General features: G+C 31.6%; 2 protein-coding genes across 7 annotated transcripts; one reads left to right on the forward strand and one right to left on the reverse strand.

Moving 5' to 3' along the window:
• Positions 1-6988: 6988 nt before the first annotated feature.
• On the reverse strand, positions 6989-11048 carry LOC138933417 (actin maturation protease). 4 transcript variants are annotated; one of them, XM_070296101.1, is made up of 4 exons: positions 10816-11048; positions 9590-10000; positions 8990-9322; positions 6989-8823 (listed from the first exon to the last, which is right to left on the reverse strand). In XM_070296101.1, the coding sequence occupies exons 2-4, from the start codon at positions 9802-9804 to the stop codon at positions 8622-8624; spliced, it is 750 nt and encodes a 249-aa protein (XP_070152202.1). In that variant the 5' UTR covers positions 9805-10000; positions 10816-11048; the 3' UTR covers positions 6989-8621. The 4 variants fall into 4 exon arrangements, with proteins under 4 accessions (XP_070152202.1, XP_070152206.1, XP_070152205.1 ...); XM_070296105.1 differs by lacking the exon at positions 10816-11048 and adding an exon at positions 10426-10673; XM_070296104.1 differs by lacking the exon at positions 10816-11048 and adding an exon at positions 10419-10673.
• Positions 11049-11547: 499 nt separating this feature from the next.
• On the forward strand, positions 11548-13515 carry LOC138933053 (SPRY domain-containing SOCS box protein 3). 3 transcript variants are annotated; one of them, XM_070295509.1, is made up of 6 exons: positions 11548-11577; positions 11647-11883; positions 12512-12717; positions 12823-13051; positions 13112-13339; positions 13405-13515. In XM_070295509.1, the coding sequence occupies exons 2-6, from the start codon at positions 11805-11807 to the stop codon at positions 13506-13508; spliced, it is 846 nt and encodes a 281-aa protein (XP_070151610.1). In that variant the 5' UTR covers positions 11548-11577; positions 11647-11804; the 3' UTR covers positions 13509-13515. The 3 variants fall into 3 exon arrangements, with proteins under 3 accessions (XP_070151610.1, XP_070151613.1, XP_070151611.1); XM_070295512.1 differs by lacking the exons at positions 11548-11577; positions 11647-11883 and adding an exon at positions 12052-12362; XM_070295510.1 differs by lacking the exons at positions 11548-11577; positions 11647-11883 and adding an exon at positions 12053-12426.
• The last annotated feature ends 154 nt before the right edge of the window (positions 13516-13669 follow it).

Genomic DNA, 13669 nt, shown 5'->3' on the forward strand with positions numbered 1-13669 from the left:
AATCTTTGTCAGTGCCTTGAATTATTTTATTACTGTCAGCTTAAATAAATTTAAAAATAATGAATTGATAATATCTCAAATTCTCTCTTATTTAAAGATATTTTAAATTTCATATTAGGGAGTAACAATGTGTTAAAGCAATTTTATCGCTCTTTTTTCCAGATATGAAATCATTGTTCGTCCTCGAACAAACAACAATTTTATTAATTAAAAAATTAATTCACTAATTTTTTAATTTGAGTTATATGTTACGCGTATATACACATACGAAGGTATGTGGGAGGTGCAATCAATTAATCAAAAATAATCGAATAATCAATTGTTACACTTCAATATTTCGATAATTAGGCGAGATATCGAAAAAGTTTTTAAAGATGGTTTGATGGTATAAAAGAAAAAGAATAGGTTTTTTTTTTTTTTTTTTTTTTTAAGAAATTAATTTCTTAACTCCCAAAGTACTTTGAGTTCTTTTATCAAATGACAAATATATTTTTCTTTCTTTTCGCCCCCTTTCTGTTCTCTCTTGTATAATTGATGTCAAGATAAAGAAAAATATGATCCCCTTTCGAATAATTTTGGAATATTCTTGACTTTAAAAATTTTCTTATAAATAATGTAAAAAAAATTGATGTTGCCTGTAAATGCTTATAAATTTTGTAAATTTACTTGAGAGAAACAGTCACAACAATATCACAAATGATATATCTTTTATTCTAATTAAGATTTTTTATTGTTTCAAAACTAGTTACTGAGATAGCAATTTGTAACAAATATACATCATTGTTTTATTATAAATTCCGGATTTCGGTGTTTATAAAATTATGAAATTCGAAGATTCTACTACCATAGAATGCTAAAGCCTTATTCTATCTTCTTCTATTGTAATTTTTGGTCTCTCACTACAATTATCTCAAATTATAACGTCAGAGAGAGAGAGAGGGGGGGGGGAGGGAGAGGAAGAGGGAGAGAGAGAAAGAGAGAGAAGAGCTCGTATAAATACGGTTTTTTTAAATTAATGATAATTATTTAATGCTAATTGACTTGCATTTTGTTTGTGATAAGTAAATACGAAGAGTAAAATAAGTTTAATGCAATTTTGCGAAAACGTATGCAAAAACAGAAGATGAAAGAACAGTTTTGTAACAGTGTTGGAATTTTTTTATTGAATAAGAAAATTCGGAAATCTATTATACTGGAATCCGAAATTTGAAGTATAAAACTTGAGGTATAAAACAAGCTATAACGTTAGAAAGGGATGTACAGAAGAAGCATTATTACTGAAGAAGTCTGTGATACGGGCAAACAATTTTTTAGCGCACAAAATTAGTAAGATAATGCTACACGTGCGCGATATATGAGAATAAAAGTTTAATGGATATACAAAAATTATCAAGATAATAATGAAATAAGTAACAAAAATATTCTTAAATATTTTTATTCTTTCTCATTGCCAGTGAATGATCATCGGTTATGAAATTATTTTACTGCGCGCGCGCATTTGGCTTTCCCTGAAATATTTTTGCACCTTATTTGATAAGGTATCTCTTGTTAATACAAGAGAGAAATATTCTCTTTTAAAAATTTATCGATTAAAAATACATTTTTACTTTCTTACTTCAAGATTTAGTTTAATTTTCTCATTATACTCGCATTAATATATCAGTTTTACATGAATTTTGCTTCCTTAAAAGACGAGGACATTGTGATTTCTCTATGGCAGATAAACATAAATAAGAACTTATACATATACTATGTATATATATTTATTTTATATAGTAGAAAATTTCTTCCGTTTATTCAAAAATCTATTTATTGCGTGTTATTTGTTTATTTGTGATTCTTATACTTGTAAGATATTCATATCAGAAAGATGACGAAATATCTTGAATTAAAGTAATGCAAATATCATTGCAGAGCAAGCAAAGAGTTTCTTTAATTCTTTCGAGAGAAACATCATTGATTGGAACTATGTGGTGTAATATACAATATCTTATATATTATATCTTATCGTATCAAGTATGCAAATATATATACACAATTTATACAATGTATTTGTGTGTGGTTTAAATGTATTAATATATAATTATTTTTCTCTAACCGATATAGAGATTTGAAAAACTTTAGATAAAACTTATTTTATGTTAAAGTGTCTATTTACACTTTTGAAAAATTGAAATAATTTATTTATAGTTTTTTTACACAAAACACGGTTAATGACAAGCAAGTTTTTCATGTCTCTAGTAATTACAGAAAAATAATCACGCGTTAAAGCGCTTAAACTTAATACATTGTACATAGTTGTTCTCCGAAAGAATTAAGAGAGAGTTTATTGTTAATAACATAATCGTGACGAACTTTTTGATTTTTTCCTTTTTTGATTTGATAAAAAAAAAGCGACAGTATAGTAGATAATACCGTTTGTAGCGACATAACTGTCGCGTTGACTGCCTAATGCCAAATTAAAAGAACAGAAATATCTACTTGATTTGTGTCCGGATGTTAAAAAAAGAAAAGAAAATACTCTGTCTTTATAATGACGTCCTCTAGATGTGCGATTAAAACGATGGCACCGATGTGATGATCGTATCTCTTGCCAAAGTATATACATTAGCAAAATGTCTCTATGTTTGCGCTCCTCTTTGCTAGTCTGCACAATTAGCTGTTAGCGTATTTCGAGTGATATGACATAGTTGTATATTTAACATATTTTCTGACTGATGAGATTAAAAAGATAATCCGTTCATCTCCAGGACCACCGAGTAAAATAATAATCTCTGATACATTGATATAGGATAATGTATGCATGAGGTAACATGTGGCCATAACAATATAGTCTTTGAAAATAAAACTTGCTTGGCTATATCGATAATTGATTACGCAAAATTAACGGGACTTGTCGAAAAACGAATTATATTATTTCGTAAGAAAGAAGGGAACGATAAAAAAAACCGTTATATTGCGTATCACGTGTATCTTCGAAGGGAAAATACACTTGTTTCACCGCTGGCTAGAAGGAAGTCAGCAATTATATATATATATATATATGTATACATATGTACAATATATGATTCATCTTGTATATTTTTGAGTTTCCAAAAACAAAACACTACATATCGATAGACTCGAGATTTTTTTATTTATTTATTTATTTCGAAGTCTCTTGTAATGTTTTTGTTTTATGACATCTTTTCGTGACGTTCTTTACTTAATCACATTTAATCACATGTAATTTTTTTAAAATCCTCTGAGAGGATGCCAAATCGGTTTGGTGCACGTTAACGTCATCCAGTATGTTTAGAGGACGTAGCGTTTAGATAAATCAAGCGAAATTAGATTGTAGAAATAAATCTGCAAGATTGGTAGTGTAAGATTAAGCATTCTCTCGTCGACTCCTCTTAATTCATTTATTTTTGCGGAGCACAGGTGGAGCATTTACAGGGAAAGGAATCATCGGTCTTAGTCGATCGCTCTCTATACGAGCGTTTTGCGCTTCCAAACTTTGTAAATGCGATACCAAAGATATATTTAGACTTTTAGGGAATGTGATTCGAATCTATGTGTGTGTGTGTGTGTGTGTGTGTGTGTGTGTGTGTGTGTGTGTGTGTGTGTGTGTGTGTGTGTAGTCGCAAAAATTCTGTATACTCAGAGATTAATATTGTTTCCTTTTTTATATGAATTATAATGGTTCCTTCTTCTATCGATTTTATTATACAATTAAACGTTTTTTTTTTTTAGATATTGATCGATATTGAATCGTATCATTTATATATATATATATATGAAGATAAATTTTAAGATTGTATCTCTAAGATATTAGAAGGATAACAATCACGTGCTCACGATCAGAATGCAAAAAAAGAAAGAACTTGATTCAATGAAGGTGTATACGCACGCTTCTTTATGCTAAGGAAGTATAGCGTGTATAGTGTAATATATATTGCACTAGATTTAAAATTCTAGTCAAAATATGAGAATGAATGTTTTAATCGATGCGCGTTAAATATACAGGATATGGAGTGAAAAATATCGCTTTATCTGTTTCGTTAATCATGAATGCGTGTCTTATCATTAGGCGTTAATGCCTTTTTTTAAATCGAATACGCTGTACGATCGTCAGCACGTAATTGTATCGTAGCTTCGTCACGAAAAATTCTCGCTGTCATTTTGCATACAGCGAGTTTTATTGCGTAGGGACAAACCAGCTCAAAGCTTACAATAATTACAAGAAGTAATATATATTAAAGTTCTTTAGTAAAAAATAAAGAAAGGATTATTAGATGACGTTCGACTTTCAGAATCCTGAACATCTTTACTGTGCTTATTATACGCAACGTCTTATATAAATATATATATATATACATTACATAAATGATTGTCGCGATACTTGCAAAGAATTGAAGAATCGATGAGATTTATAAAGCGAAAGAAAACTCACAATCAGTTTAACATAGATAGAGCAACAAAATTGGAACAATTAAATTTTTGTATCCACAAAGTCGTTTCTCTTGTTGTCCTATTCAAGAGCTATGCGCGAATAATGTTCGCTCAATCTAATCTAAAGGTGAACATTATAAACGCGTATAGAAATTTATTTCATTGCACCAAGCAACTATCTGTGTGTGAATATCGAGTATTAATATATGGACACATGTAAAATAAAAGAGAAATGAAACAAAAAAAGTAACATGTTGAAATAATTTGATGTTTGAAAGAGTCAAATACACTGTTTACTGTTAAGAAAAGGCTTTTCAAATATTTATACTGGTATGCTCTGCTCAGTAGTATACAGCTTATAAAACGTAGAATATGTGTACGAGAGAAGTGTGCGTGTCTCTCAACACTTCACAATAAATTTATTTACCATGTTAGTGTACATGTAAGATATTTATATTATGTCATTTTAGAGTACTCGCGATTTATGTAAGGTGTAATAAGTTCAGAATGAATGTGTAGGAAAGGCAGAGAGAGAGAAAGAGAGAAAGAGCGATATCTATAAACTTGATATAAATGTACTATTAGGCAAATTGAGAATAGATAAATAGATAATTATTCGTCGTTCAATGTAGAGAAATGTTGAAGCGTTTAGCATTGCAGCTTTTCGAAATTACACATTTGATTTAACAAGATCAAAAAGCGCAAATTACGAGAAAGGCTGAAATAAATTTGTATAAATCGTGTAGCTCTTTTATCCGCTTTTTTATCCACAAAATCCCACATTGTTCGACAGGATAAATATTAAACGTATATTGTATATTATATATTGCTGCAGATTTTTTCTTCTCATTTGGTAAAGTTTTTAAACAAAAGAAATTGAATATCTTTTTAGATGTGGATAGAGAGTTATAGACTTTAGACTCGAAATAAAAAATATTTCACTTTTCCATATAATTTTACCTTGATACTTTCATATGCAGAATAATCAGATGAATCAATTTATGTAAAAAAAATTATATTGCAATCTCGGAATTTCTTTGCAGAATAAAACAATGAAATAGTTTCCATTATTTTCAAATATTAAAATTACGTGAAATATCATATATACATATACATATTGAACTGTCAGTTTCAGAATTTAAAAATAGATTTCAAAAAATATTTTTATTCCATATTTTGTAATATATTAAAAATGCAGGTAAAAACTCTCTGTCAGAAGTATTATTTTATTTAATAATTACGGTTTCCATACAATCTCAATGCTATTTAGCATATCAATAATAGCAATTTTTTTTTTTAAGCATCAATAACGTGATGCTTATCAATGTAAGATGAATCGATATGCAATCACAACTTAATCAGATTGGCAAAAATAGATTCTTACACCAAGTGGAACACATAAGTAAAATATTAAATATACCAAATAAAAAGAAAGAATGATATAATAACAACGAAGTAAAAATGTACACTGTTGGCATATACAATTTGTTTACAATTCTAAAACATTGATATAAAGTTATTTATTAGCACAATTGTGTGTCATATTAGAGAGATGTATATATGTATATGTACACGCATATACTGATATATTCTATAAGGAAGGGAGAGTTTCTAGATTTAATCGTTGCATATCGTTAATTTCACAATGTGTAAATAAACTTTTTTCTCATAGACACGATATAGAAAAATCGTATGAGTAGCGCTCGTGTTCTCTTATTCAAACATAGCACCAATTGTATCCAATACGTCACCCTCTCTATATAGCATGCAATGTATACTTTACAAAATACATTATATACGAGTGATTTAATTTCAATTTTATACACGTTATACAAATTCATTGTTTCTTCGGGGTTAAAAAAATTAAATGCAATTAATAAATAACATAAATATGCGTGAGCATGTATAACAAACATTAATAATAACTATAACGTCTTCATAATATAAATATTGCATTTACATATGTCGCATATGCGTATAATTATTTTTTTTACATTATAATTAGCACATAACAAAAAAAATCTCTTGTACATGTATCTTTATATTATAATATGATTCTTTAAACAATTTTACAGAATTGAACAGAATATATAGGGCATTAATTTAAAACATGTTATTAATAGTTGTTACATATTCTGTATTCTTCTCTTATTTATCTTCTTGCAAAATTATGTGGAAACTATAGAACTCGCGATGTGATAACGGAAGACATATTATTCTCTTATAGTTTATATATCGCATTACATTAGTATAAATTCCTGCCAGGATTTTTTTTTTTTTTTTTTTTTTTTTATACTATCCAAATAATATAAACGTTTGAGGGACACCACATATTAAAAGTGCTTATATAGAAAACATGCCAATCTTCTCGACATCTTTTAATTACTTGTATTGTCTGGATGCATATATCTGAAGCGTATTTAAAGAAAGAAAGAAAGGTCTATTTATATATCATATCATATCATATATCTATATATATATATATATATATATATATATATATATATATATATATATATATATATATATAATATATATATACACATATATGTATATATCTTCATGGAATATTTTGATTATGCAGTAATAAATAGAAGCTTGAAAATTGGATAGTGTGTTATTCCTGCAGTGCGTATTTCCTATTACAAATAGACTTCGATCTTTTCTTACGGCACTTAGGTAAAGTTTATATATTTTAAAGGCTCTTCTCTCGATTATATTTCGAAGCTATATATCAAGTCTACAAATTTATAGCATCTCTTTTTCATTTCTTTCATTATTATGAGTATTATATTGACAGATTTGATATAAAATGTATGTAATATTGTGCGACTCAGATGACCAATCAGTTTGAGTATCTTTTCAAGTCTTTAATTATTTATATATATATATATATATATATATATATATATATAAAAAGAAAAATGCGTTGATATTTTACTTAGCAATAAATAAATATTAAGAAACATAAACATAATCTCTTAAAAAATAACAAAATTTTGTCAGATAAAGCGGCGTTTTTTTTCTCAGACGACGAGAAATCGTATAATATTATATTTTGCGAGAAACCAATATAAATTCTGAGCACATTAAAACTAGTCATGTTGTAAAGACACGGAAGAAAAGTATTATTCAAAGTCTCACGTTTTTCCATTATTAATCCGTTGATGACAATAATTTAAACCGTACAAACGAGTATCGATAAATCGTTTTTGTTTTTCTTTTTTGAGCCGCGACATCCGACATCCAACTTTTAGCACAAGATTAATTCGCCATAGTTTCGGACTTTCTCGATAATTTAATAACATTAATAAAAATAAAAATAATTTTAAATTTATAAATATATAAATTATAACATAGATATTTCAAAATAAAGTGTATGTATTGTGTATATATATATATGTGTGTGTGTGTGTAATTTTTTATGTGATGTTTTTTTGTATCTTTACTAGCTACAGATACAAAATATATGTTAATAAAACTAAATGCCGTATACAGCAGTATTAAATTATATCGCTTGAAACGCAGTTACAAGATTGTTGATATATATATAGTAGATCTACTCTTTATTTATTGCACCAACATAAGACGGAAATCACAATCATTATGGAAAATCTCAACTCGTACTCTATTTAAAGAAATATACTTCGATCTTCTTATCCGGCTCACGACTTTCGACAACGGCTCTTACTAATACATATATGTATATATTTACTTGTGAACATCTTTACGTGTCTCACCTGCCTTACCATATATGCGTACGCTTCTGCATTTCGATTTAATAGGGACATAATACTATATCAAGACAATCGTCTGTATTTGATTGCGCGCACATATTTCGGCCTGCCGGAATTCTTATTTACATCATATATGATTCGAATAAAGTGAAATTAATGCCACTTATAGAATCGAATTTGCGCTAAACGCTTTTTTTTTTTGGTAGATAACGTGACTAACGTTGCGTGAAATATTTCGCGCGAATTCAAATGTACATATTAATTAAAGCATCGCGTATTACACATAATCATTAGTCGATTTTTGCAGAAGCTATGTGTGTGTATGTACGTAAATATTATGTTTCGAAATCTTTACCACATGCGAATACGGAATAATGTTGTATCGGTAAATTTTTTCTTTTTTTAGCACGATATATCAATTACCTACAATTTTTTTTTTTGACAACGGAACTATATATATGGATGTAATGCCAGTGCTCTGCCACGTAAACCCTTTTGGCCTCCGACACCACCTTTTGGTATAACATATCCTCCTGCGTGTCTCGCTGTACCTTCTTCCTCTAAATTGCCATTACTCTCGATCAAATCGCGTAAAGGCCAACAAGCTAGGTGACGTGACTTACCGTGACGCGCCAGAACGTGATATCCTTGTCTAAAAATATCAATAACCATAAAAATATATAATTTTTTTTAAAATTTGAAATACACCAAGAAAACACGAATAATTATGTTTCTATCACAGACTTGTAATAAATATTACAAATAATTTCTAAATCTATCAGATTCCTTTATTCTTAATATTGACAACGGAACTGTACCTAGAAGAGATTAGTCCCACAAGTAACGCCCAATGCGCTTTATGGCCCCTCTTTAAACATGGAGCGTGGTTAAAGTCTGAATCGTACGGAATCAGCACCATCGCTCCGTGAGCCAAAGCATGAGTTAATGTATCCGGGCATTGTTGTAAATCTACTAGAATATCTGGCCTGTGATCGGGCAGATATTCCGCAGCTAATGTTCCCATAAAGTCGACGCTGTAAACTTCTCCATGTTGCGTGAATCCTCGAACACGAGCTTCGGCAAGAAGCTGGCTCACAGAAACTGGTTTTGTATATTCTTGCGATGCCATTGCAAGTGCTACCAAACCACATCTATAAATTGTTTTATATTTTAATATCTCCATTATGGTTACAATTGTACAAAGATATTAAACATTAACCGACTGTCTACATAGATAATTAATATATGAAATGGAAAATTGATATAAATTATAAATAAAAAAAGAATAATAAATTATTTTTCATCTCTTTCAAATGGAATTACATATTTCAGTGCAATGTTAAAAAACATAAAAAAATTATTTGTAACAAAAAGGAATTTTTAATTAAAGATGACCAACATATTAAAATAATACTTACTGTGGTCCGTCTTGAAGAATTGGTTCTACTTGACAGAAGTAAGTTACCTCCGCATCTTTCAACTCATTTCGTGCGATCAGCTTTTCGATTTCGGCTTCTGCAGATGTGAGCGTGATTTTAGCCCAAGGAGGCAGAGATTCGGTATCATTGACTTCTGTCTTTTCACACATAGGTGCTTTTGGCAAGTTTGAAAGAGGTGGAGGTGGCGCTGGCATTTCTCAACGCCCAAATGCAAATATGCAATTGTTGAATTGAATATAAAAGGATTTGAAATGTTTCAACAGCTACAAAATGTCATCCATAGATGTGATACGATTTGATTCTATCATTGTCCACAATGATATTTCGAAAACATTCGACTGGAATATCCTTTGTTCATCCTAAACAGCTTCTTGAAATTTTCTGCAAAATCTGTCGAAACATAAAATTCGTATAAACAATTTTAAATTTAGAATTTAGTTGAAATATACAATTAACTCTTAGCATCTCACAACCGTTATTCGCGATTCGAGGAATTAGTTTCGTTATTTAAATCTATCGTATATAAGAGTCGATCAAGAGGGAGAAGATATGTTGTCATGAAAATATGCTTCTTGGCTCTTAGTTAATCGTTTAAAACGTTGAAAGATTCGATAATGAGAATACAATGCAATTACTGGTACAAGACAAAGAGAATGTCAACGCGTTTTACGAACCGATATTCGGAACGTACCCTCCGCGAGATTTTTAATGGCAGCGCGATATAAACACATCGGAAAGAATAATGATCAACACAATCGCATCCGTAACAACGGGATACAGAACAATACATTACTAATATTTCGATTACTGATTACAGATGCGATCGAACAATGCGATGGTTGGCTCGCTCGGGGAGAAAACACAGAGATCGGCTGTTTTATATTTATCGTATAACGAGAAGAAGAAACGAGAGACGAGACGAGACACGAGACGAGAAGAGACGAAACGAGACGAGACGGGACGAGGATACGAGGAGACGAGGAGTCGAGGAGGAGATGAGATATCATGCTGTATGACTTTGACGTTTGGCACACGTTCCCCTCTTCCCCCACTCTTCTACGCCCCCTCCTCCTCTTCCTCCTCGCCGCCAAACGTCCGACGTCTGACGTCCGACCTACCGTCTACCGTTGCGTTCGCCCGTTCGTCCTGTGACAATTCGTGACTCATGCATATACATTATGTAATTCTGAAATGGGAATACTAACGCTCTCTCTAATGCATCCATATTACGGTTTCTCTCGTCCTGAGTTATCGAGAGTTCGTATCGCGATTAATTAAGGGACACACACTGACGACGAGATCAAAGTTTCGCGGTTATGTCTTTATCGCGTGCGATCTTTGTAAATGTAAACGCGAGTTTAGAGTTCAGAGCCTGCTCACGCTGGCGCGGACGTCCGCCGACAAACGACGTCGGACGTCTGCCAAAAAAAAAATGTATATATACATACATATGTCTGATAAGAAGCTTCTCATAGCACGTAGATGCTACGAGTTACGAATACGAGATTCAAGACGACGATTCGCGCACCCACTCTAATGGTTCTCGCACGCTGGACGCGATGGACGATATCCAATGAGCGCTCTGCTTTTCCGAAAAAGCAGAGCTCTCATTGGATATCGCTCATCGCGTCCAGTGTGAAGTGTGCGAGGGCCATAATGTAAGTTTCGTTTATGAGGACGGGATCCTAGTCTCGAACGAGAAACGTGTCATCGTCTATCGCTCATTTTCATAACCATAGATATAATATATCTAGACCGAGTGTTGAGGAGTGGGAGTTGAGGTGTTGAGAGTAGATGGTGCCAATTTTTACTTTTCGTTATTTTGTAACCATCAATATATAATCGATATATATAATCTATATATATCGATGTTCGTAACAGTTACCGTTTGTTCGTATTAATTATTAAAATGGAAAACTAAGAAAAAAATTGTCAAGAATTATGTTTATTTACATTCACAAGCAACAGTTAAGTTGGCTCTACTAAAATATCAATTTTTCTCGCTTCTATTCTACTTTCAGTTATGATGTTTATAGTGGTTCTGGATTCCGACTTTCGACTGATCGATCAAACGATTCGAAGCTTTTGTAAGACCGAGTGGAGCGGAGTGCGAGATCGAAAATCGAAGATGTCGGTAGCGGGATTCAATAACTTGCTATCGACAATTTTCGGTATCGTTAACTAGCGACAGCCAATGGCGAGGACAATCCTGGTGAAAAGCGCGACTCTCGTAGGCTATCGCTCCCTAACGACAACGATAGTCGTCGCTACAGGTCTACAGGCGTCAGTCGGTGAAACGGGGAGCACATACTTTTGCGCATAAGCATAAGGAATTTGATTGGTCAATTTTCTTACGCATAAGGAAACGGACCAATCAATTTCCTTATGCTTATAATTATGCGTTTATGCAAAAGTGTGTACTCTCCGCTTGACGCGGAATTACAAATATTTGTTCTTATAAGAATTGCTTTTTTATATATGCGGAATATGTTTTTTTAATTGAGATTTTTAAATCTGCTCTCTTTTTTTGATTGTTTGGATATTTAAATTTCCGTCTCACGCTCTCTCCATTCTCCAGCATCGTTATTCTCGTAAATACGCGTCTATGCTTAATATCGAATGTTTTTCGTGCAATTTGATAAAAAGTAAACGATAATAAAAAACGGATAGCATAGTATCTGCGAATGTTGATTTGTGCAACTGAAAAGGCAATGAGCTGGAATGTTATCTATTCGAGTATAAAACAATCGAGGTTAATAATCCGCAAAATAAAATGGATTTAGTTTCAAATGATAAAAGTGGGAAAGCAGGAGACAGTTAGTCATCGCTTGAATATATTTAACAATTACAATCTCTTAAATTACTTTCATGTTTTAAAAAAACTTTATGCATTTGTCGTAGACTTTTTTTCAATGAAACATGAATGGACTTGGGATGAAAAACACTCGACGTCGTCGATCAAATTATCGGATGACAATTTAAATGTTACGTTTCATCCTGTATATAGCACTGGGACAGCGGTCGCGAAGGGTAACAAGCCACTGGAGAAAGGACGACATCATTTTTGGGAGATTTCGATGATAACAAAAATATATGGTACAGATGTAGTAAGTTTGTTTTCCTTTCGTTTGATGCATCTTGAAATTAATTGTTATTTCTAACAAATAGCATTGTTCCTCGATGTGTATAATTCTTGTCACTTTTTCGTTTAGATGGTTGGTGTGGGAACTGCGAGTGCAGAACTCGATAATGCAGGTGAGATTTTTTGCGCTCTGCTCGGACGAGATCAAGAATCTTGGGGTTTTTCACATAAAGGATATTTACAGCATAATGGTAAAGAGTATAAGTATGGGACGACCTTTTGTCAAGGTAATTTGGTGGGTGTACATCTCGATGCTTGGAGCGGCACGTTACAATTTTTTCTCGATCGAAAGCCGCTAGGTAAGCAGCGATATCTTTGTAAATACACCTTCTAGAAATATAATTTTAGTCCTTTTGTAGGTATTGCTTTTAGAAGGCTGAACAATGTTGCGCTTTACCCATTGATAAGCTGTACTATGGCTAAATGCGTAATGAAATTAACTTATAGCTGCTCAACACCGGTATCTCTGCAAACTGCTTGCCTAGCAGTCTTGTCACCTTTACAAAAAGCATATCTATCGAAAGCATTTCCCGGCTTGCGTTATCTTTCCGAAAATATATTTGCTGATATACTACGAAAATCTATTGGTAATTCTTCTAACAGATCTTGTATTTTGTTTTTTATAAATGCAATATAAAATTCTGCGTTACAGATCATGATAACGAAGAGGACATTGAATTTCCTGCGGAATATGTTATTTTAGACGATTTTGATTATGCCCTTGTAGGTAGTGGAGTAAAAAAGAAGAAATATTAATGAAAAAGTACTTATATTACATGCAAACCTGTGACAAATAGCCAAGTAATTAATATAGATACAGAATTCATTTCTATGCATATTTATATATATATATATATATATATATATATATATATATATATATATATATAAATGTATACTCAATTGTAATAAAATGG

This window comes from Polyergus mexicanus, unplaced genomic scaffold, assembly GCF_030449975.1.
Source record: "Polyergus mexicanus isolate NDT 795.1 unplaced genomic scaffold, iyPolMexi1.0 SCAF_5, whole genome shotgun sequence".
NCBI classification, from domain to species: Eukaryota; Metazoa; Arthropoda; class Insecta; order Hymenoptera; family Formicidae; genus Polyergus; species Polyergus mexicanus.